General features: G+C 40.1%; 2 protein-coding genes across 5 annotated transcripts in view; one reads left to right on the forward strand and one right to left on the reverse strand.

Annotated features, from left to right (window-relative positions):
- Positions 1-4,087: 4,087 nt before the first annotated feature.
- Positions 4,088-23,203, reverse strand: cpt1ab (carnitine palmitoyltransferase 1Ab (liver)). 4 transcript variants are annotated; one of them, XM_015056201.1, is made up of 19 exons: positions 23,117-23,203; positions 17,377-17,541; positions 16,004-16,146; positions 15,104-15,275; positions 14,485-14,586; positions 14,061-14,198; positions 13,831-13,908; positions 13,182-13,289; positions 11,552-11,639; positions 9,459-9,654; positions 8,301-8,489; positions 8,088-8,193; positions 7,517-7,630; positions 7,241-7,405; positions 6,828-6,959; positions 6,562-6,714; positions 6,320-6,433; positions 5,443-5,535; positions 4,088-5,348 (listed from the first exon to the last, which is right to left on the reverse strand). In XM_015056201.1, the coding sequence occupies exons 2-19, from the start codon at positions 17,515-17,517 to the stop codon at positions 5,262-5,264; spliced, it is 2,319 nt and encodes a 772-aa protein (XP_014911687.1). In that variant the 5' UTR covers positions 17,518-17,541; positions 23,117-23,203; the 3' UTR covers positions 4,088-5,261. The 4 variants fall into 4 exon arrangements, with proteins under 4 accessions (XP_014911687.1, XP_014911688.1, XP_014911686.1 ...); XM_015056202.1 differs by lacking the exon at positions 23,117-23,203 and adding an exon at positions 20,913-21,049; XM_015056200.1 differs by lacking the exon at positions 23,117-23,203 and adding an exon at positions 20,909-21,049.
- Positions 23,204-23,397: 194 nt separating this feature from the next.
- The window catches only part of LOC106962050 (USP6 N-terminal-like protein), a 33,134-nt gene continuing 30,511 nt past the window's right edge, over positions 23,398-26,020 (forward strand). The window contains exon 1 of the mRNA XM_015056199.1: positions 23,398-23,482. The gene's annotated coding sequence lies outside the window, so the exon portion shown is untranslated. The remainder of the gene's footprint in view (positions 23,483-26,020) is intronic.

Raw genomic sequence — 26,020 nt, forward strand, 5'->3', positions numbered from 1 at the left:
TTCACATGGCATAGACATGATCAAAACCAAATGAAAACATTTTTGGTGCCAGAACCTTCCACAACAAGTATTTCTATAAATTTCTGTTAGCAGCAAAATCACTTTTTGTCCTTTGGTCATTTTTGCAACTTCTTCCTTGTCACATTCTGAAGCTTTTTTTTTTTTTTTTTCCGGAATGCCTGATTCCAGCTGTGCCCAAATTGTCTTTATGGCATTATACATCTTTTTACTCTCAAGTATTTTTTTTAATGCCGCTTTGTTTGAAAGCTCAGTCTATTGCTATTGCTAATTGGATGCTAATTGCAATTAGCCATAAGCAATACAGACAATATTACAGACTGGCAATGTTGGCCATAAAGTTGGCCAACTTTTTTGCAAAATACAATGTGTGTAAAACTACACATTACCCCCCAAATACTCTCTCCCCAAGTTGGAACATGGCAGTGGAAGCATGCACTGAAAAATACTTAGTTTTTGGTCATTCCTGTTTCTGAGTAAGCGCCCACGTGACAAGCAACGGCTCTGGTTGCACCTGCACAGGTGTACATTGGAAAAGTATCTGGCAATGACTACAATTTTCAAGCCATCATTAATAAGTGTCATAATTTTTTGTGAGAAGAGACATGAATTTCATGTTTTACGTGTAACTACGATCAGTCAACTACGATGAGAACTTGAGAACATGTCAGAAAAAAAATGATTTGTTTCATTAGCCAAGTCCATGTGTCTATAAGACAGAGGAGGAGCAGCAAAGTACTGAATCTGATGTCTCTTTTCAGTTCAGCACTCCACAGGAGACAGATTTCCACTCTTAATTCCACTTGAATATACTGGAGGTTATTTATAGGTTTGGTGGAGGCTGTGGGAGAGATCCTCAGTCGGTTTATATTCAGCCTTGCCGTCTCTCAGCTTCCCCTCCTTACCTTCCTCTCTCCCACAGCCGCTTGGCCGACCTCCATCTTGAGGCCCTAGCGAGTCCCTGCTTCTTAGACAGGTGCAGCTGGTGGCAGACTTGCAGGGCTCCTCCACGCCAGCCACCGAGCTTCCCCTCTCCGCTTACACCCTTTACTTCATCACACAGATGCATGCAGCTCTTCTTAAAACTGGTGCAGTTCTCAGTCGGATAAGGTTCTCCTGACATGCTGCTGTGGCTCTGTGGTTTGTGAGACGACGGAGTCGCAGCGCGCGACACTTGAGCGAACTTATTTCAAAAGGGACAAAACCTTAATCTTTTTATTCTCATTTTCATTCATTTTGCAGTTTCTTTTTATAAATCGTCATGACTTTTGTTTTCTATGGAGCCATTCGTGGAAATAAAAACGAATGTGTTCGTTACCGATTCTTCTGTCAAGAGCTTAAGAGAAATCGAAAGTTAATTCCCACCACAATAGTCGATTTCTTTCGAGAAAAGCTGCGGTTCCAGGCGCCCTCCCTTAGACAGCTGGCTGCAGAACACAGACGTTCTGCATATTCACTGAACAAACATTTAACATTCAACCCAATTAGTTTTGAGCATAAGAGAGAATTACGTAACCCCTCCATCGGACCGAGAAAAACAAGCTGTCCTGCCAAAGAAACAAATCGAGAGTGGCAGATATAAACTGCATACAGTAGCAACAATTTGAACAATGCTCTTCTCCTCTGTTAACAACTGCGAGTGACAAAATGGAATAAAGTCGTCGGGTGCGTGCATGAAAAGCTCATAAAACAAGATAGGGCCACACTGGCTCCACACTTTTCTTTGAGTGTGTTGTGGAGCAGGAGGCACATGAATTAAACCGGTGACAAGCAGGGGCCGTGAATCTCTCCAAAGTCTACTTTTAGAAAGTGCAAGTCAAGGTTTTGGGTTTCAGCGTCTGCTCACGAACAAATGACTTTTCCAGTTTGCCAATTAGACTGTACGATTTGGTTTAAACGCTTGTGCACAATCAGCCATCAATTCTTTGTGGGTTCGTTTACGCATGTCTTGAATTTTTATTCTCAGAAAGAGCCGTTTGCCACCTTTTCCTAAGTTACTTCTTAATGTGCTTGAAACACGCACACTTTGAGATCTTGTTGAAATCGCAAAGCACGATACGAGTTGTAACCCTTTATTCCTGATTTGACCTTGTGTATTCCCACAGTAAGCTCCCGGGAAGACCTTAGGCATGCATGGTGGAAATGTCAGCCTCACATCGGAAGCTGAGGGAGGGGTGACAGTAAGAGGAAGGAGGTGCCATTGTCAAGGTATGTTGGAAGTGAAACAGAAAATCTCACATGTGATCAGTTTCTTTCTGCTCAATTTTCACCTGCAAAAAGCTTTTCAATAAATTTAATCTGAATACATATTGTTAGAGCTCAGACAAATAAATTATTAATACCCCTAGAGCCAGAAGTGGCTCCTGGGCGACAACCACATGAGCCAAGCCACCTGTCCACTTGTCAGTGTAATGCCCTCAGCCAGTTTCCCTTTAAATAGATATTAAAGAGAATGGAAAGATCACATTTTTATACAGTTATATTATGGCACTGGTGGCCTTTATTGAACAGTAAGTCGTCAGGAAATAGCAAAGAATCCAACCCTGGAAAACCACATTGACCACTGAATGCAGATTGGGAGGGCGCTCTACCAACTGAGCCACCCAGCACCCATAGAAATCGTCTGTCAGTGGCTAAAAACATTGCGACTTTAGTTTGTATCTCACATAAACAGAGGAATTATATAGCTACGAGTTGGACAAATACAACTCGAATTCAACACATTTTAATTTTTGTGTTTTTGCCAGGGACCACTCAGACCACTCAAATATTTTCTTGAGGCACGATGAACATGATGATGACTTATCAAAGGGAAGCTATAGCTCCATCTAGTGCCCTACTGACGCCACTACTGACTGCAGTCAAATAACCAAGTTCTCCCTCTTTATACACTTTGTCTCTTTGGTCTGTTTGCAGGAATCGTCAATCCAAAACACCTTTTTGCAAGGGGAAAAAAAACAAAATTGCAAAGACAGTACAGTCAAAATCATTACTACTGACATTTTTTCCCCTTAAATGTTTACTCTGAGCAAAACTGAACAAGTCTGAAGAATTACTTGGTTCACATATGGAACATTTTTGAGAAGCATGGTCTTAATTAATCTAATTTGTTGGCTGTTATATACAAGCCCCCCCCACATATTTTGAATTCATTAAAATTTTATTTAAATCAAATTGTTTCAATATCATAAAAATGTTTGCGATATTGACCAATTCACTCTGACGAGTCCAACTCGACTTTCAGGCAAGAACTAATCTGTTCCTCCAACTGAAGGTTTTTCTGAACTCTGTCTACTGTGAGTAAAAGACTGACTAATCATTCTAACTCTACAGAGACCAATTAAGTCAATCAAAACTTATTTTGAGATGCAAAGAGCACCTGGCCAGTTTGCTGCGTTCCCCAAATAGTAATAAATAATGTTCTGGGGAACCAAAGTTGGTGAGAGCAACCAATTGGTGGGTATCATCTATAGGCCCCTTACCTACACAATACAAAGAGCAGAATAGAAATAAAGTAATCAAAATTTATCCCAAAGTCGATTAAGTGATTAAACCAATGTTTTTAATTACAATAGCTGTACTAAATGTCAATTACTGGTTTTCAGTACAAAGTCCATTCAAAAATGAGGTTAATAACACTGGAAATAAGAGTCTAAACGAGACCAATACAGCTATCTGACATTCACTTTATTGTTAAAACTTTGTTTGGTATATCAGCTGCTTGTCTTTTTACACAACTTTAAATTAAAAGGCAAACATGTACAGCTTCATCTTCAAATAACATGCAGCAGTGTAAACATGAGATCTACCGAGATAAAAAGTCAAACAACTACGACATACTGGCAAAGTATGTTAACAAAAATGTCATGTTCAAAAAAAAAAAGACTTCTCTTCACAGATCAAAACAAGCTTCCACTTAGTGCTCATCACTCACCACGTTCAGTTGGTAAATATGCATGTTTGTGTGAATTACGAAGGTTTAAACGAAACAAAAATTAAAAACCCATAATGGATTGACAACATATAAATAAAATCCCCAACTTTAATCTAACGTTTTCGAGAGTTCATCCGAGAGAAACTTCAGTTTTCCTACAGACCTGGAGACCAACGAGCTGCTACGGTTCTGAAACTCGTCGACGAGGCAACAACAGCCATGCAACTAGCACCAACCAACACGCCGTCCGTAAAAGTTCACAAATCATCTCAAAAGATTATTTTCTTAAATAATCAGAATAAAACGTTACAGTTAAGCACATTGCGTCAAGTTTCCTCTCCTCTTACGTCATTCCAGTTCTCGCTCTCAAAGCAAACTTTACTTTTATACCGACGACAAACTTAACAGGGTCGTCGTCCGCAGAAACCAGAACGAGCGCTGCCGAGAGCGCCTTACGATAACAGGGTAGCGTAGCAAAAACCTGAGTATGAAAATGAAACGCACACGTCAGAACTGCTTTTCATGGCAACCTCGTAAAAATCATAGCAGCTAAAACCGAACAGACTGTACAGAAAGGCCATGGAGGTTAGACAGTGGCGCCCGTTTCCTGTCTGGTGTTTTGTTCAGAATCACACTGACACAGAGTTACATATCAGAGCTTCCAATCTACGATTCTTGTGATTACAGATGTACAATTTCACCACCAAGAGAACCTACTTTCATCTAATATGCTGGACCAAGGGAAATAGGTGGACACTGTGTAGCCTAGAAACGAGCTGATATTTAACATCACGTTTGCCGATTGCGTCAGTAATGGTGAGTCAAGAGCTGCAACAGAAAAGAAGCAAGTGATCCCCACATGCACAGGGTGGAAACTAATAAAAGTATTGCACCATCTTGCAACTTAAAACATCGTTTAAAATTGGAAGACGCCGCTGAACAAATCTTCAACCAAAATGTTATTCAGTGTTACAGCACAGATTTGTTCCCAGACTAGAATGTTCTCCTCCCTTTTCTGCCCCTTTTTTGTTTTTACATTAGTGGGTCACTAAGGCACCGCTAAAGTTGAGTTTCGCAAATAAATACTTTGATCTGCACAACCACCTGTGCTGGAGGCTCGCCCTAAACCAATCTGTACACGCAAATCTCTTCACAACATATTGACAGCGACGCATTTTAATGCCTTCCTTATTTATGTAACATTAATTAACATAGAAATCCCAATTCCACGAAGTGATTCTGTACAATCTACAGGAAGATTTGATAAATCAGAAAACCAGAAAAAAAAAAAAGAAAATGCGGAAAATCATCAGATGGACGCCTTGTTCTCTAGCTGGAAGAGACCCAGTATGTCCAGCATGGACTGTCTGATGTCGTCACCGAAACGACGTGAATCCTGAAACACCAAAAGGAGAGAGGGAAAGTGGTTTTAGAAAGACAAAATAAGTGAAAGAAGAGCACAAGACATGCCTTAAAACTAGGAAACTCACAGTTTCTGGACTTGAGTATTTGCTGGAGATGTGAAAGTTGATGAGATCCTCACCGAGGATGATGTAGGAGACGCCATACCCATCATCAGCCACCTAATGAAAATAAAATCTGATATTTTATCTCAAATTGCATTGTGAGATTCTAGCTGGCAAAGGATGCAAACGGCACCTAACTTTTTGTTTTTCTGTCGATAATTAGAAATGTAAAAGTGCATGGAAGAGCTCCAAGCCTACCAAGATGTGGCCATTCACCTACACTGAGGCGAGGAGAGCAATGGAAACTATGGAAAAACTACAGAGATCCATCTATAAGTTGCCACATGCGAGAAGAAATCCAGAGAAAGTCACAAGTGGCTCTTCTCAAAACTCGCAAAAGTCCACATAACAAGCATGGACACCCGACTGACCCCTCCAGGTTGCAGAGCATTCCAATGCGCCCCACTCAACCAAACCAAGCATTTTGACTTGTCTACTTGCAACTACAACATAACTGAACTTCGACTACAAAATCACTGCAAAGGAAAAATAAAATGGCAGATTCACAAAACCAATTAGCCAGCAATCCATGACTTTGCTTAGCAGTTCCACAGTAAATGACATAATAGACAAGAAAACGTAATGGGGAATAGAGAAAAATGAACAGGCGGAGGAATATGACCCAAAAGGAATATAGAGATATCTTGCAGCACTGGGAGAAAATAATTATTTATTTTTTGCACACCTAGACACTCAAAATGCACAAAAAATGCATTTAATGGTTAAAGGATTTTGCATGATATGTCCCCCTTTGAGGGGAATGGATATTAAGATATCAACAGTCCACCATTCCCTCAAACTTTAAATATGACTTTCCAGACAGATGAAAATTGTGACTTACTGGACCGAATCCGCCTCCAGAGGACACCATCTCTGGATGTCTGGCCAGGTCAAACAACTCAACCTGCTGTAGAGGGGTCTGACTGGTGGACAACCTCCATGGCTCAGACAAGACCTGCATATGAAGTTATTCAACTTATTCCCATGTTCAGCAAAAACACACATTGTTCTCCAGTGTAAAGAAAAACAAAATCTTTTTTTTATAAGTAAGGTGCAGGAAAAATATTGAAACATAGCTCACACCTCCTTGAGGAAGGGTGATTCCTCTCCAAGGTATTTAGAAACCACATAGAGACAGAAAAGGTGCCGGTCGATGCCCTGCCCCGTCATTGCCAAGCGGTACATGTTTTGGTGTTTCTCTGCTGCCACTTTAAGCAACCTGAGGCGCTCTTCTCTCTGCAGAGTCAGGAGTTGGGAAGAAAACCACAATGAGATGACAATTTACTTATTGCAACAATTCTCCCTCTGTAGCGCTGCAGAAACAGTTTAAGGGGTTCAGTAAAACTCACCGTCTCCTGTCTGACCATGGAACGGACAAAGTCGCAGGTCTCCATGGTGCAGGAACGCACGGTTTCTGTTCGACCCTCACGGAAGAGCCGTGTCATGGAGGCTTCGTATGTCAGGCAGAACTTCCCTTTGTTCTGTTGAGAAAGAACATTATCTAGTGTCAATTTCAACACTAGAACTGAACCACAACATTAAGAAGTTGTTTTCTTTTAGACATAAGGTGCACATCCAAATAACATGCAACGGTTTAACAATTGCTTTGGGTCTTGGCCGGATTTGGACCGCCATCTAGTGTTGACAATTTGAAATTGCATCAATTGCCAAACACACTGGCTCAAACCCTGGTGAGTTTTGCGTTTTGGTACAGTAAATTGGTACATTTTACAGTGAAACTGAAAATACAACTGGGACCTACTCTGAAATGGGCCAGCTGCAAGGCAATCTGGATGAAGGCGTCTGGACTGGTGCGGCACTTCTTAATCAGACCCTTTCCGAAGTCATTGAAGGGGATTATGTGGCAGTCCACGTCATCTGCCAGAGCCCTGGCTACCCTGAGTGAGCTCTCGATGGTCTCCTGACACTATGAGATCGGAAAAAAATCGGATGTTTTGTTTGGAAAATATGAGCCAATGTGAACGTAAATAAAACATATGAGCTGTTTTACTCAGAAAAGTAAAGTATCCAAAGTTACCTCTTTGGAGATGTCCCATTGCAGCCTCTGGGGACCAGGAAGGTTTGGGTGAGGGATCCCTTGGCAGTGACCCTCCTCAGTATAGCCCAGCTTAGGATCCATGGACAGTACGTGCTGGTTTAAAAGAAAAGATGCAAAGACTGCGTTACGCTTTTTAGTAATTTTTTTCCCCCCCACATTCATGTATTTTTTGTGTATTAATGATCAATAGTTACTGAATGCGTTTTCTTGTTGTCATGCTTTGAAAAATGTTCCTAGCATGTGAACATTTTCACATTTTATCACAAAATTCAATGTAATGTTTTGGGATTTAATGCAATAGACCAAAATAGTGTTTTCATAACCTTCGGCAAATAAAAAAGCTGGAAGTGTGGTGTACATCTGTTAAACTCTATTCATCAACTCTGGGCAAGGGAGAGTTAGTTTTCCATCAAACATACCATTAGCTTAGCAACAATATAGATAGAAGTTTGAGTTTATAACGTATAAAAGGTTAAAAAAAAAAAAAAAAAGGAAAGCTATTGCAAGGCACTGACTTAAACGATAAAAACATAGAAAGTATCTGTCGAACCTCCCACAGATGACCAACGATTGGAGCATCAGCCCAGGAGTGCTCTGCGTTTAGTCCCATGGTGCCGTTCTTGTAGACAATCAGATTGAAGGACTTATCAAACCACCTGAAAGAAAAAACATAACCAATCAACATCCAAGACTCACTAATAAGCATTTTTTATAAGGCTCATGATACAAAAAAAAATATATATCTTTATTTGTTATGCTTTACCTGTCGTAGCATTTTCCATGGAGCAGGGACTTGGCATAACAGTCCAGAGACTGGACTTGGTTGTCTGCATCGTATCGCTGCTCGGTGTCATCAAGGCTTACAAAGAAGGCCGCCTTCTCGATGGCATCCAGGGACTGCTTGTTTTTACCGCTTTTGAAGAACTGCTCTCGGGCCTTTGCCCATGGGGTCCTAAAGAAATAAAAGAGCAGAAAAACAGGAAATGTTGATATTGTAGTAAATGCAGACAGCAGGAAGGCTGGAAACAAGGTTTTGTATTTATTAACAAAAAATAAATTATGTATGTTTCTCATGGCCAGGTGTGGTGAAAAAAAAGTGTTTTTTTCTGCATTTTGTAAAATATGTTTGCTCCCATATTATCAGATGAAAAATCTTATCACTTCATATTTTTTCACATTAGAGCACAGACTCACATTTTACATGACACACCGAAGAAAGAGTAAGTCGTTATAAAACATGCCTGTCGCAAGCATTTTAGTCATAAAATAAACAAACTAACAAGGATGTCTTCACTGAATCAGGAAAACACAAACAAAACTGGCCGTCATCGCAGAAACGCATCGTAAAGTCGACTTGTAAGGTTATGCACAAGAATAAAACCACAAAGTTTCTCTGCGTCCATTTCATTTTTGTAGAAAGAAGTGCTACCGCTCCTCTGCCCCCCCTTTCTTTTGTTGGATCATTCATGGCTTGAACAATCTACAACAATCCAGTTTCAGAGGTGAATGTTTGGCAATTCCTTCTGGACAGCGCCGGTTATGAATTATGCGGCATTGTAGCTTTCCTTCAGCATAACATCTGAATTACTCAGTAGGAACCACAATACCCCAGAATGAAGAAAGGCAGTCAATATATTGCTAAGAAAAAAAAAAATCAAAAACTGTTAACTGAAGAAAAATATTATGAACAAATGTTCATAGTTACCTTAAATCTATAATCCAGAACAGAAACCTTTGATGCATTTAAGACGTTTTAAAGCCTAATGTTAAAATGAATAACCTGAAAACTTTATGATTCAGCAAAAAACCCTTATGCTCCAAACTGAAATCCATGAATGCCCTTTTCGTAGCCATTGTTGTCAATAGACATTGCTGTGGATGCTTCCCCAACTGCAGCCTCTACATCTCTGGCTTCCCCTACCTTTCTCCTGCAGTAAGTGCAGCCAGTTTCTCCTCTCCTGGCATCGGCTCAGACTCGTCTGCCAAGATCCTCTCCATCTGCTGCTCGATCTCCCGTGGCAACAGCAGCCGTCCGTCGTAAAACATCCACACCTTGAAGAAACGGCCCTTGTGGTACACAGCAATGTGTTTGCTCTCGTTCATGTGCTGGAGAGTATCTGATACAGGTACCCATGGGAGGGGAAAAGAAGAGACGTAGAGATGCAAACACAATTGGAACCATGTTTGGAGAGAAGATGTGTTTTGCCGACAGTCAAACTGTATTTTTTTTTTAAGTTCTTTCTCATCGTTATTGTTTGCAGTCACTACATTCTAAAGTTAATAATGTTTGAATTTTAGAAACTTTTGTCTTTTTGCTTTTTTTTTTTTTTAAAGACACTGAGGGACAGACAATGAATGTCACATTGTTCCATTTCTAAAAAAACAACAAAAAAAAACACTAATTGTGTTAGTAGCCCATTCAACAATGATGAATAAAACAATGTGACATGTACAGTTTAATTTTAATGAAACACACATTTAATGTGTGAAATTTAGAGGAGAAGTGCAGTTCGTGGCCAACGAACATCTAATTACAAAACTAAAGTGACTTGGAAAAGGGGCGTGAAGGAAGTGAAATGAAACAAGAAAGCCATTTAGGGAAAGGACTGGACTGGGCAGGAATACATTGAACTACAGCAATGCTTGTTTGAGCAGCACAGGGCACAACTAGACAAACACGTCTAGAGAATTACTTTTGAGTTTTGAGTTCACTAATGATTTTCTGGTGACGCCAAGTGTTCAAACAGGCATTGCTCATGTAGCAGACAAGAATATAAACAGATGGTATTTAAACCCAGGAGGAAACCACAAGAAAACAACCTAAGTATGGCGGCATGGTATTAGGATATCATGCAATGTGCAATAACATTGGTGAATGTTTCCTTTTTTTGTTTGTTTTTTACATACATGTTGAAATATCTACTTATACCCTAAGTAATCTTTAAGATAAGCTTGAACACGTTGGCTGTAGTCCTGATTTTTCTTATTCACGTTAATCTTCTGAAATGGGGCAGCATGGCATCAGAAACGTCATGTGATTCAGACATTTCTGGTACGCATCAAGTTGAACACAGAAGTAGAGTGAAGTCTAACAATTTGCATTGCAGTCAGTGATATAAGCTTTGAATGCAAATAGTTGGCCGTCAAAGTCCACTCCATGCTGCTGTTGAGCCAATCTGAAGACTAAATCAGATTTCACTCTGCAGAAAGTTGGCTACCTCTGTTCACTATGGCCTCGGCAGCCGTTTCCGGGAGCAACCTATTCTTTCACGTCTGTCTAGGTTTGACTGGGACCTGATTGAATTCAACGATTTTTTTTTTTTTTTCTCAAAACGGAGAAATCGGTTTCGAGTCTCATGCAAATTAAAAGTTGAATGAGCGTTACTATGCACGCATGCATTATTAACTCATGGAAGTTTGATTATTTCTAATTCAAAACACAGAAAAGTCCCGTTGAGGAGGACAGCAGGAGAAGAGTGGAGGAGGTGACACTGCTAAAAGACTCTACCTGTCTCTACACCTGGGACACGAGTCGTGTTGAACAAACGCTCGAATTGGGCTGAGCACATGGGAATAGTTTGTAGGAGCATGAGCTGAAAAGCAAAAGGGGAGAGTGAAAAAAAAAAAAACACAGAGATGATAAAAGTAAATCACTAAAAACCCCCCAGAGACGAAGCAGCAGACACACGGCTAGATGGAGGAGATCATGGATGTAGAGGAGAAGGAATTAAAATGGATTTAGGAAGGAGAACCTCAGAGGAAAAGAGGCAGGGACCAGAAACCAGTAGGCTGCCATCTCAGTGCCACCAACAAAACCCTGATGCAACGAGAAGGTTTTATTGACAATCAAGTAGACTTTAGACAATTAAAAACTGATTGAAATAGCACTGCGAGATCTATGGGACTGTTTCAGGGTTGTGCTGATGGGAATGAGTGATGGAGTCACTGTTTCCGAGGGCTGTAGGGTCACATGGCTGCGGGTCTGAGGGCAAGGCGGCTGTGCCCTCCTCTTACCTGTCTCCACACCGGGGATGCGGGAGGTGTTAAACATTCGCTCCCACTGAGCAGAACACAGAGGCACCTTGTTGGCCAGCAAGTATATCTAACGCAGCGTCCGTCAAAACCAAAAGAACAAAACAGTAGAACAGAAACAACCAAACGTGAGCGTGTAACACAGCGAGCTCATGCATTCGAGTTTGTATGTAAATTCAAACAATTGGTTTTAGAACAAACTATTCATTTTGACTTTGTGGTAAGAATGAAAATTCTAGCAACAGGCATGCTGAAAAGATCATAATCGAAAAAGATTAAACAAATGACGGTGAGTTAGTGTTAGCAACTGGAAACAACAAAGCCGACTACCACTACTGTGTGTTTCCAGTAGGAGAAGCAAAATAAAAAGCTCAGAGGTTTTAAAGGTTAGAGTAGGAGACAGTCAGCTGGGTTAATATGCATCAGGTATGGGCTAGTTACTAGCATCGAGGTATATCCAGGTTTTGAAAAGTTAGTTTCAAAACCGTTAAAATCTTCTGTCATTCTGTTTATACATTTTAAAATCTGTTTATGAAATGCTAAAGGAATTTCTGGATTTTTTTTTGTTTTGTTTTCCAACTCTGGCTTTTTCAAGCCGAGAGTGGGGCCAGATTCCCTGCCTCCAACTGCTGCTGCGCACTGCTAGTCAGCTGGTTGAAAGAAGGTGCCCCCTTACTTACTACCTTACTACCCTGCCCCCTTACTGATAAAAAAAAAGAAAAAAAATTGACAATGTGAAAATTTTTTGTTAAATCAATGAACAATCGGATTTTGAACAATCATATTCTGTCACCTTATTTTTAACAAGGTGACAGTGTTTTGAAACTACTATTGGCAAACTAACAGCATGACAGATAAATAGTTTAAAAACAGGAATCAATTAACCCGCCGGTTATATTATTGCCACTTCATAAAAAGTACAACACAAAATAATTACAACCTAAACTGTAAACATTTAAAAAATATGGAGTAACATTTTGTTACAATTATACATTTCACAGATATTAACTAATCATTTGATCAGAGATCTGAACTAAATCTTAACATCAGGACAAAAACAGAAAAATCTCATTGAATGATAAAGGCTAGAGAAGTGATTATTTAAATGAGAATGATGAAAAAAGAGAAAGTGGCCACTGCATTATTATTCTCAGAATAATCTGAAAGTTGTATTCATTTTAAAGCTGTGCAAATTCTTATTGTTTTTTTGTTGTTTTTAAAGAAAGCTGTCGCATTATGCTTTAGATTTTCACATAAATATTTTGGTATTTTTACAACAAGTCTTCACACTTTAAGGATTTAAAACCAGCCCATGCCTAATATTAACGGAATTAGTAGGATTGTGGATTACAAGCTTACCTAAAAGTGCAAAAAGAAAAAGGTTGTGAAAAATAAGTCATTAATGTGAACTTGAAGGACAAACCCACTGAGATAAAATGCATTATTCATTAACTTCTAACAAAGAAAGTTAAACATTTATAAACTAAGGTATGGTCAAACAGATTCCCATATAACGTTATTAATTATTAATTTACAGCTTGATTGGAATAGATAAAGTACAACTTAGTAAAAGAATTGATTGAGGCAAAAGACCAAATGGCTCTGTACTCACTGGTTTGATCTGAGCTCTGTCCAGTTTTCTCCTGTAGAGCATGATGGCATGAACAGCGTTACCGGCCCGGGCAGCCTGCCTGGATGTGGGGAACACGTACAAAAAGTCCTGCAAAAAAGATGAAAATCAGCAGCTGCACTTCGGCAGGTTGCGTTTACAAAAAAAAAGATAAGGGCAGCATGGTGTTCTTTGTGATCACTGTAATGACTGAGTTTGGCCAGATGTTTACATGCACTCATGATGGGCATAAACGTCAAAATAAATTTGAGCTTTTAATGATGCATGTGAACAGTTCTTCTTCCAGAGTGAAAAAGCAAGCTGTGCATCCTTAACAAGATTTTTTTTTTTTTGTAGCCATCAACAGGATCCTGACATAAGTGGTGCTGGATATTGGACATCAAGAAAATCAAGAAATTAAAGTGTATTATAATAGTGAAGCTTTTTTGGGGCCAATGCATGGTAATTTATGCCTCACTGTTAGACCATGGCAAGCCGATGAGAAATGTGAGATTTGTTTCAAAATGTTAAAAACCCCACAGTTAACAAGTTCTGAAAAATAAGGAAGAGACACAAACAAAATAATTGAATAAACTATTAAAAAGAAAAAAAAAAAAAAGGAAAAGCTGAAGCCTGAAGACAGGTGACTCACCATGGCGTAATAGTTGCTGTTGACCATGATTGGTCCACGGCCTCTCAGGTAAATGTACTCTTCCCACCAGTCACTGACCTGTGCCAGAAATGCAGAAAGGATAAAAAGCAATAGTGGAACATGATCAAATAACCTGCCTTTAATTATGTAGCTTATTCAATAATAAGGACAGTGTGCGAAACTATAGAAAAAAAAAAAAGAAAAAAAGAAAAAAATTCCTTCTGGCTCACATAGTTGGATGCCCACCAGGACTTGAGTTTGAGGTACCACTGCAGCCTGGGTCCCAGATTCTTCTCAAAGTCTTTTGACAAGGCCTTCATCCTTTCAAACTGCTCGTCATCCATCAGTGGGCGCACAGACTCCAGGTACTGTCAACAGAAAGAGTCCCACGGGGAGATACAAAGGACTTAGCTATTTTAAGAAAGAGAGTGGTTAAAAATACCAGAAAAACTGGAAAGCTCTTTTTGTTGTCGCTCAAAAAAACAAACAAAAAAAAAAACAAGTTCTCGTGCAGGATTTTCAACATTTTAAACTACTTTAGTGTGACTCCTCAAAAACACAAATATAATCTCCCTTTCAAATCTAAAAGCACCATAAATTATAAATAGGCACAATCTAAGTACAAACTCAAAAGGAAGTGGAATGGAAGATTACCCTTCTGCATGTGTCCTGGACAGAAGGAAGAGGTAGCCGAGGCAGTGCGTTCTGGAAACTGTAGAGCAATGGCTTTCTGCCAGAGAACACCTTCACCAATAACTGAACACAGAACAGATAAGGAGAAAGTTAGAGTTCTGTTTTATCTGTACTTTGCAGAACAGAATACAAAATGTAAATATGTACTAAAAGGCCTGAGCTAAAAAGGGCTAAAAAAACGACAAGCTAGTTTGTAGTTTTGATAAGACCAAACAGGATTTAAATTACCAATATTAACAGACATAAGATTTCGAACCCTTTGATATTTCCCAACTCCGTACTTTCCTAAAATTTAATTTTCCAAGATATTAATCCTTTTTTTTTTTTTTTTTAGTTTTAGTACTTTTATTTTCTCCCATATTCATCCAAACCTGGGAAATACTCAAATTAAACTGCATACTTTTCCCCCCGCCTTTATAAAAAGTAAGCATATATAGCATTTACATCAAATTATACAAAACAAATAAGCCTAATGAAACAACAGAACAAAAAAAAGTGCCGAATGTAACTTTTGTTACAGACAGATATTATTCACATATTTTTTTTTCTTAAGCTAATCCTTGTAAGGTCAACATCTCACCAGCCACAAACGAGTACCATACGGCAGAGAGCCGTGGCGCGACTCCATCCAGCCGTGCCATGACAGCAGGCTCTTCAGGACATTCCTCATGATCATTATGATGGTGACCCAGAGGCCCGTGCCCACCAGAACCCCTCCAACTATCTTCTGGCTATCTGTGGACATGTATCGGCTGCAGGTAGAGGAGAAGAAAAGAACAAAAAGCTTTCAGAGGCACATCTTGATGTTATAAAGAAATGGTTCACTAGAAAGTAAAATGTGATAAAAAAAAATATATATATATATGACTGATAATATTGTGTCGAAGGTAATTGGGGAATTGAACTTTTAGAAAAATCCCCGTGAAGTGTATTGTGCAGCACACAATTAACACAGGAGAATAAGAGCCACACAGCAGCTGTGGGACAAGGCCTAGTAGTCTAAAGTCAACAAAGACAGCTTGCATTATGAGTGATAAAAGTTGCATTATTCAAACCGACATGTGCACATGCAGACACACAACACAACTCATTAAATCATAAACGCCGTGTAGTCATTAAAAAAAAAAAAAAAAACACACAGGACTTTCACCACCACATATTCTTAGATTATGCAACAAAACCAAACTACAAAGGATTTCTAGCGCCCCAAGTTGGCTGTATGTAATATAATAAAACCTGAATGAGGAGAGCACTCATTTGTGTTGATAAAGGGCGGACTATGGGATCCAAGAGAGCACAACATATTCCCTAAACAAGGACTAACATCATTATCAAACAGAAGGCGTGGAAGAAAACTAATAAGGAAGTGTTGTGGATAACATAATATCCCTGACGGCTCTTGGCCGGTCTTCAGCGGAATGTTGTTTTATTGGTGTTGTTACCGTTTCTGTTTATTCACTGAGAACACCACCACGCTCACCTGATGGGTATGTGTTGGCCAAGTCTGGCAATCAATCCCATCGAAGGATCCAGTTGTTTGTATCTGTTGTACGACATGTATGACACGACCACTACCATGAACCCAGCCGGGCTGCCAGGGTACACACCAGTCATCACCCCATTCTGGAAAAATGAAACAGAAACTCGGAAGCTGTGATAACAATCAGTAAAATGCTGTAACGCACATGGTGATAAAAACACTAATTGCCTATCAAAAAAAAAAAAAAAAGTTGGCAGGTTTTTGGGGAGGGTTGAATGATTCAGTGTGACTGCGTGTAAACAAACCACCAGGCCAAAGGTTAGGACACAAAGAACACTCGGGAAGGTTACTGGCACAGTTTGCGGTTCGTGTCAGACAGGGGTGACCTTCTGGTGCAACAGTTTACAGTAACAGCACAGTAAACAGATTTACAGTACGGCAGAGTAGTGCAGTGCACAGCCGTGTCCGAAAGTTTCTGTTGCCTGTAAACTAAGGCAAAGAAACCCAGAAACTAGAGAAGAGGTCTTTTTGCACCGCAGGGCCCGTCCTGCCCCCTTTCAGCCTGGCCCTATTGTACTCCAGCCCTGGTTGTTTTGCATTGAGCAGAGTGTCGCTTCGAAGGTGACCAGGGATCGTCACGTCAGTCAAATTTCTGCTAAAGCTGCCGAAGCGATCGCCCCAGCGATCGAGGAATACTTTTGTTCTTGGCTGTCGCGTCCAGCTCTTTCTGTATGCTCTTGTCGGCGAGGAAGCTGTGGGAAACATTTACCTCAGAATTTTTTGCAATCGTTTAATTTTATTGTTTGTATGCAGTCACCTGACATACATCAGCGTATGTTTTATTCATTTATTTTTTCCTCACTGCCAAAAAAAGTTACATATATTTATCTGTTTGATGTGTGATGACATGATGTGGATCCTCCGTTCAGCTTTTTGAATATTATTTCAACTGAAATAAAATAAAATGCAATTGAATGTGTCATCATTATCGTTTAAAAACTTACAGGTAAAAATGGATTATGATGGGAATTTTTTTGGTGCCGCATATTAAAAACACAGATTTCGAGAAAGTCTAGCGCTCCTCTGACCCAGAGATCTGGAAGAAGACTCGGCTCTTGTCCCGCCCCACAGCGAAATGCACCAATCGACAGCTGACTCCAAACCAGACCTGTCTGGCAGGCTCGAGAGTGGAGTGGGACAGGGCATGGAGTGCCAATGCAAAAACGCTCGGCCCGACTTTGAAGCCAGGCTCTGCAGTGCAAAAGGAGTTCAGGACACATCAACCAGATGAAGAAATGACTCTGTCAATACTGCGTATTCTTTGCAGACAACCATCTGGAACATTGCCCTTCAGCGCATCCAGCGACTCTTACCTTGAAGCGAACGAACCTTTTCTTCCAGGAGTGGAGGCCAGAGAGGTAGACCTGGCGTAGGGCCTCGTGGCACAGATGTAGGTCGATGCCATCAGGGCCGACAGTGAACTGAAAGGCCACCGCCTGATGCGCTTCTGCCATGGTGGCTGCTCTACAGTAAAGTCACTGAAAGAACAAACAAAGCAAATATGTCACAATGTGCATCATCATTCAGCAACTGCAATGATGATGCAGCTGCTGTGTCGAAACTGCAAAGAACTACTCGGAAAGCAAATTACATTAGTTAGTTGTAAGAGTGAAATGCAATTAACTTTTATTTACAGTAGCAGAGGCTTTAAAATACATTAAGATGTTTCGCCAATACATTTAGAAATGGTATTAGCAACTGTACTACACTCAGAAACTCAACTGAGCTGTTTTTGTTTTGTTTGTTTTTTTTATTGCAAATTGCAATGGCTTCCCACGTTGCCATTTACAATTAGGCACAAACTTATTTATACCCCTGACAGATTAAAATTAACATTTTAATTTGACAAAATGTAAATATTTTCCAGTCAGATTTTTTCCATCTGACTGGAAGTAGCATTCCTGACTGGAAGCCAATGGAAGATCTGTGAAGAAAGAAACTGAACTCAACAAAGATAAATTGTCAAAATACCAGTGAAACTTACAAAAAGGTGGACAACAATAATAAAACGTTTGGTTGCTATGATAGCAAAATAGATTTTGTATTATTGAGAAGGGTGTAATTTTTTACTTTTTTTTTAACATGCAATTTGTTGCTTTAGATAAAAACAATAATTAATTGTTCGTAGTACATTGTTTTATCTTTCGGTTGATGCCTATGTAATTTCAAATAAAAAAAAATGTATTGATTGAAAAAAAAAACATTTTTATATTTAATCACTTAAGGATGTGGATATATTGCTTCTTTATTGCAACTCGTATTGTGACTGAGGAATTTAACCATTTTAAATGTGATTTATCTGACATTTTAATAATACTATCCAGTCCCAGTCCTTTTCCTGCAACATTTCTGTTTAATACTTATGTAGGTGGAATAATTATACAGTGTGAAGATCAGGGTGGTTAGGTGATTTCCTGAACTGTTGCATCATAGCACACATTCAGTCTCAATATGTGGATATCTGCACGAACCTGGAAATAGTCCAGAAAAAAAAAAAAAAAAGGAACAATGTCTCATATTGATCAGCTTCTGCCACAGTTCTTTAAAGTCACTAGTCCACATTCTGTGATAACAGTGGGAATTACCCAATGCCTCCAATTCAATCACATTGGATTTTCTGCAAAAAAAAAAGACTGAATAAGATACTAAAGGAATCTTAAAACTCAAAGATTAATTTACGCGAGAAAAGAAAACTATAATCACACTGCCAACTAATACTTGTGCTTTAAAGATTGTGTTTGCTTTTTTGAAGACAACATCTTCACTGATTTAAATTGATCGTAAGTTCTGAATATATATAAACAAACTATCCAGACATGTTGCATGATGGGACAGTTGGCAGCAGTTCTCCACATCCACGAGTTCTTCACAGGGTACTCTGGCTTCCTCTCACAGTCCAAACGATTATCAGGTATTCATTCTTTCACTATTTGACCTGCCAATCACTGATCACAGCCAGAAAAATTTGCTGTATTGAAGGATATCTTATAATTATTGTGGATTGTAAGTAAACTTAGTGCATCATCAATAAGTTGCACTACACTATCGGCCTATGAATGCATAGATAGACCAACAGCATTGGCTCTTTTAGTTTAATTTACATCACATAGATGCAGACATGATTTTTGAACAGGGGAACACTCTTTTGTATTCTGGCATCGTTTTTCCTCTGTATGCGTTATAGCCATTGGAACTAAAATTGGTCAGACCTCACAGAAGACCAGATATCAAATGGTCAGAGCCTCAAAACTATTAAATACATGTTTGTCAACTTCTACGGCGAGAAACATGCTTTGGTTACATTTCCCCCCCGTTTCAGCCATGTTTGAAGAGATGACTCTATACATCTGCACGTCTCTGCAAAGCTGCTATTTCGCGGTTTGATCTGTGCATTCTGAAATCAGGACGCGTCGTTTCTACGGTAGCAGTGGTCGGAAGGAGCAGAGCAGCATCCACAGAGCAGCAGCAGTGTTTGAGCAGCCAGTCCCTTCCCCCAGCCACTCTGAAGCATCACATGATCCACCCTGTGCTGCAGAAACTAGGGGAAAGGTCGCAGCGCTGCGCCGCTTAGAAACAGGGAGAAAACTGGCAACAGTGAGCAAAACGCCTCGTAAACCAGCGAACCCGGTCATTTGTGATGACGATGCAGCAATCAGGAATGCACTGTTGGCTTTATGGTTTAAAAACAAACAGATTAGGTTTTTTAATTTTTTTTATCTCTCTCTCTTTCGGTTTGAAAAAGCAGATGCGAAAACAAAGGCAAACGCTAATAAAATATGTGGTTCACCCTCCTATTTCCAGACGCTGTGTGGAGGCGATTTGAATTATGCTACTAGAGACGTCAGCATCCACTTCTTTTTTTATTTTTTATAGCCCCTAATACCGACTGGAACATTTTTAATAACAATTTCACCATAAAATACAATGGTAACGTGTCCGGTGTTCTATCACCTACGCCGCCCATGTGGTTAACTTAAAATAGGGTCATTTGTATCTCAATGTCCATACTAAAACAAATCCCTTAAGTTGGCAAGCAATGAGTTTTGTTTGTATCTGATGTTGGATCATGCTCGCACCTTGAGGACACAGTGACCAGACAGGTATTACTGACCTTCAACAGGCAGGTGACATTTTAACACATGCATACCTTCTAAAAGTTGTAACACTGCCATAATTAGATGCGCAGAAAAATGTCCATAATTGTCGCATTATAACATTACTTAAAATCAGGATAAATTATGTGCTGTAAAGAACCTGACAAGTGATTCATCCAGTGAATGACCTCTACTTGGACTTTTGCCTACATTCATGCGCTGAGCAACGGCAACAATTTTTTACATACAGATTATTAAATGAATCCTAAAAGAAAATACAATAAAATAACAGTCGAGGCATTTCCCTAACGTATTTTTTTTTTAAGCGGAGGCATTTCAAAGATAAAATACTAAGCCGGCTGTCACAGTGGGCGTAGTACTGAATTGTGCATTTCAGCAACTAAAAAGCCCAAACTTTTGTCTTGTGGAGTCTGCAGGCCAAACAAGCACCCAAGCCCTCGGGTCATGACGACGCAAACAGACTTTTTAGCAACAACCTTTAACCCAATTCAACCCCAACAAGGAAATACAACACACTGACGCTTATGCCGACTGTGAGGCTGAGTAAGGAAATGTTTTTTTTTTTGTTTTTTTTCCACATGGCTTCCTCTCACTTATCCAAGCTATTGCTTCTCCTTTTTCAAAGCCCTGCAGCGACCGTCTGGACCTCGACTACGACAAAAGAGAAAATGCAAGAAACCCCCAACATTAGACAACATTTGCCTTCCTAAAGACAAGATAAAGATCTCACCTACGCTTTCTTTCTGACTGGGAGGACGAGGCTCTCTGCTTTAACGAAGATGTGAAACGTCTGGTCTGTCTGCGATGGCCGCTAAAGCTCAGCACTCTACATGAATGAGAGCGAAGACTTGTACACAAGGCCTTCCCCCCTTTTGGTTGCGTCACATATGACTCCTTTTAGCGTGGATGAAACAGCGCCCCTGGCGGCCACACCCCTATGTAAACTGTTGCATGCTCATCTTGAACAGGTAAGAACTGGAATAACGTGATAGTGTAGATGTCTATGGCGTAGATAGCCTGAAGAACATAATGTTCATTCTGTTCCCCCAGGCTGTTAAGTAGTATCTGATGTTGGATAAATGCAGTAAATATAATCATGTATTGTCTTGGTTTCACCCTTAACAAATAATTATTTTCAAAATTTGGCTTAATCCATAATATAACTAATAGTAAATATAAGATATTAAACTGCAACAAATATGATAACCATGCATTTTCACAAATCAAAAGAATTACTTATATAAAATTACTCCTCCATCAATTTTCTTTACACCCTTGTCCCTCAGTGGGGTCGGGAGGGTTGCTGGTGCCTATCTCCAGCTAACGTTCCGGGCGAGAGGCGGGGTCACTCTGGACAGGTCGCCGGTCTGTCGTGGGTTTTGTCTGGGTACTCTGGTTTCCTCCCACAGTCCAAAAACATGTCAGGTTACTTGGCCTCTCCAAATTGCCCCTAGGTGTGAGTGTGTGTATGCATGGTTGTTTGCCTCTGTGTTGCCCTGCGACAGACTGGCGACCTGTCCAGGGTGAACCCCGCCTCTCGCCCGGAACGTTAGCTGGAGATGGGCACCAGCACCCCTCCCGACCCCACTGAGGGACAAGGGTGTTCAGAAAATGGATGGATGGATGGATGGAAAATTACTCCTTGTTAAATAATGTAAAGAGGCGTTTGTATTCATCTCCTCTGAGTCAAAACAGTTTTCATCCCAGCTGCAAGTTTTTGGGTGGCATATTCCTACTAGCTTTGCACACATAAAGACTGGGCGAAATAAACAAACCTCAGACTGAGGACACTGGCCAATATACACCTACGAATATACTTTAATTTAAACCACACCATTATACCTCTACGCATATTTTTGGTCATTGTTTTTGTTGAAAGTGGACTTTCCAAACAACTTCCACAATGTTCTTTACCCTGCCCCACAAACGCATCCCCACAGCACGATGCTGCCACCACTATGTTTCACGGTGTAATGATGGTAGTCTGTTTAGGGTGATCTGCAGTGTTGATTTTCCATCACATTTTCAGCTTAGTTTATCTTTATTATAATTATTATGTACCTAGTATACCTAATAATTATTACTGTTTCTTCTTTGTTCAAGGAAGTAAAGATTTTTGTGGGAATACATTTTGTAAAATACCATTATTGGTTTAACATTTTGTAATAAAGAAGATAATAAAAAAAAACATATTTAAAAAAAATTCGATCAATATGAATGTAAATGGAATATTGTTTTATATTGCCATGATGACATAGCACATCCAAACCCTCTAAACACCAGAATTGTATATTATCAGTTGGATTTATTTAGATTTTTGTAGCTTTAGGATTGTCAAAAACAAAACAGCTTTTTTCTTTTTACAAAACATGCTCCTTTCAGCATCAAGCATTTTTTTCATTATGTGCGCTTGATTGTAACGAAAAATCACTTCAAATGCAAAACAAAAGCCAAAAACCAAATTCAGTCTGCACTGGCAAAATGATGACTTAAATATTTAAATAATCCAGGTCATTCAGTAAAGAAAGGAACAGTTGTATAAAGAATTACTGTATAAACTATGTTGACGTCAACACAATTTCTCATTCCTGAACTTTTGGTGTATGTAAGCCAACACAACATGGTATCACTACTGTTTGACCAGCAGATGGCGATAAATAACTTCCTCTGGGGAAGATCATTCATTACTTAATTTATTTTTCAGTAAAAATTTAAAACATATATGTTTGTTTAACGTAGAACATTGAAAACGTATATGTGTTGAAATGCTATTAAATGTCACAAAAACAAGTATGTAAATATTTCACCACTATTAGTATTAAATTGGTTGGAGAAGATACAAACAATAAGCAAACTGATACAATTTCAATTCAACTTCTGTTTTGTTTTCTTTTTCTTCTTCTTTTTTTTTGTGTCGAATGCATGAGTCACAACCTACCGCGGCTCAGGTCAGTTACTGCAAAGCAAACACGAAACCCACGCTCAGAGCTCCATTCTCAGGTCCGCGAGACACGCCCCTCGCGCCGCTGTCGCTGTTCAGCCGTTTGTCAGACAGCTGCATCCAGCTCGCGCTTCGCCTCGCGGCTTGTTCAGAGCTTGGCAGGGGAGCGGGGTGACTCGGTCCGTTTGACCTGCATCGATTTCAGCGAAGCTTGTCCGCACACAGAGCCGGGGGAGAAGCTTTTTATCTCACCGACAACATCTGTGTGGCGGCTCCCCTTTGACAGCGAGGGAGAGAATGAGAATAGAGGATTTAGTTTCTTCTTGTAGGCACAGACGAGCAGAGGAAAAGTCACTCCTAAAGGTAAGCAGTGGCGACGGTGGATGTTTGCACGTTGTAAGTTTTGAAATTGTTGGAGCTAGAAGAGCTGCTTGAGAGCTCAAAAGACTCGTTTCCTAATATGGACCTGTCACGTTTGCGCAGTTATTTGCAAAGAAATAAAGAAATCAGTTTAGAGAGAATGCAGCGACTGGTCACACGTGTATAGCCCCTGCCAATGTAATGTATTAGAAATGTTTTTTTTTTCTTTTCTATTAACTGTTACTATTGAATTTAAGTGTAGACGGATACCGTAATGTTCTCTCTGCGGTAGGAGCTATGAATACGGACTTCTCTAGGGGAATTTCTGATTCTGCAACACTCTCTTTGGGCTTTCCAGCGGGTCAAAATACCGAGTTCAGTGTGGTGAGGAAAGAAGGTAAATGTGTAGGCCGTATGTTGGCACGTTATTCTCAAAACTCAATCAACACTGACTGTTCTGGGTATAGTGAAATCAGGAAGCATAACTTCACATCTTCACATGGATTAAATACCAAAAGTAAACATGCTCTTAGGACTTTGAATAAGAAGGATTACAGAGACAGATTCTCCAGCAGTCAGAAGTAGGCCATTGACTGGTGAGTGTGCATCACATGCCATGTGTGGTCTTCTTTGAAAGGGTAAAGCAGGCCATCTCAGAGTGTTCAATGTGGGGTGGGGGAGGCTACAGTCTGGGTGAAGGGTCTCCATCAGGATCCAGCTTTCCTTTACCATCACATGCCTGTTGGTTTTTACAGTCAATTATAAGTGTTTAAGGCAACTCTGCTTTCCATTTTTAGTTTCTAAAGATACTTCTCCTGTCATTTACAAGACTCTGAAAGTTCCAAACATTGCTTTTATCAAGACAGAGTTTTATCTTGGAGTAAATGTAATTTTTTCCCCCTAATTTGACACAATACATAGCAACTTCCTTAAATAATCAGTAACCAGTAATACACATCTTAAAGCTGCAGTATGTAACTTCTACGGAAAAAAAAAATGATTTTTACATATTTGTTAAAGTACTTTCCTGCTACTATGATGACAGGAAAGTATGAGACCGATATTATGTAAAATAAATAAAATACCAAGCTCTTACACTTCCTCCCAGTGCTTCTATTGCCATCAGCAGAAATGCACAGTTCCTGGTCAAAAACAACCAGTCAGAGCCACTGAGCCAGGAGGAAGGTCTTAGCTCTGTCAGATGCAGTCATGCAGGTGTTACTCAATGTTCTAATGGCAGAGATACAACTTCCCATTCCAGGAAAACTGTTTATATGCCTTCATTGATGACCATGCTGACAGGCCCTGGTATAGGGAAGGAGCTATTGCAGCAGAGACCAAGTGGGAGGATATGAGCAGTGTGTACACAAGCTTGATTGACAGTACTAAGACCCTCCTCCTCGCTTTGATTGGTTAGTGGTGTATTACCACCAACCATCATTGACTTTGAGAAGGTACAGCCATTTTCACAGATTATCTGTCCCATACTGACACAACATTGGGTGCGTTCACACTGCAGCCTGAAGTGACTCAATTCTGATTTTTTGGCAATTCCGATTTTTTTTGCCTGGGCCGTTCACACTGCCAGTAAATGAGATCTGTATGGGTGCGAACGTCACTGATTCTCAACAAATTTCACTATTCTGTGTCCTGATACACGCAAGCGGGAAGAAAAACAACAACCATGACGGACTATATGAGGATTAAGTTGTGAATATGCTGCTCCGGTTGGACAACAACTTCAAATATGTAGGCTAAGCTCCACCGTTAGCCTCCATGTTTACTTCCGCAAACACTGAGCGCTTCTTCTTTTTATGTCGGTTGGCACAGCACTGAGAACGCTGACGCTATTGCGCCCTCTACTGCGCATGAGGGACACTTTCAGGTCGTTTGCCCGTTCACACTGCAGAAGGCATACAGGTCGCAATTACTGGCAGTGTGAACAGCCCCATCAAAAAAAATCGGAATTGCCAAAAAATCGGAATTGGATCACTTCAGGCTGCAGTGTGAGCGCTCCGTATGTGTTCTGCAGTGTAAACGGGCAAACGACCTGAAAGTGTCCCGCATGCGCAGTAGAGGGCGCAATAGCGTCAGCGTTTTCAGTGTTCTGCCAACCCATAAAAAGAAGAAGTGCTCAGTGTTTGCGTAAGTAAATATGGAGGCTAATGGTGGAGCATAGCTTATATATTTGAAGTTGTTATCTGGCCGGAGCAGCATATTAACAACTTAGTCCTCATATAATCCGTCATGGTTGTTGTTTTTCTTCCCACTTGCGCGTATCAGGACGCAGAATAGTGAGATTTGTTGAGAATCAGTGATGTTCAGTTTGGATGAATGTGACCTGAACGTTAGGTCGCATTTGAATCGGATACGTATCGGATATGGGTCACATTCGAAAAAGAATCCGACCTGTGTTGTTCACACTGCCGTGAAAAGATCGGATACAGGTCGCATTACGTCAAAAAAAATCGGAATTGGGTCACTTCAGGCTGCAGTGTGAATGCAACCTTACTGACACTGTTTTGTGTCAGTTAGACTTTT

The sequence above is a fragment of the Poecilia latipinna genome, unplaced genomic scaffold (genome assembly GCF_001443285.1).
Source record: "Poecilia latipinna isolate Pla-1442-1.1 unplaced genomic scaffold, P_latipinna-1.0 Scaffold1365, whole genome shotgun sequence".
Taxonomy (NCBI): Eukaryota; Metazoa; Chordata; class Actinopteri; order Cyprinodontiformes; family Poeciliidae; genus Poecilia; species Poecilia latipinna.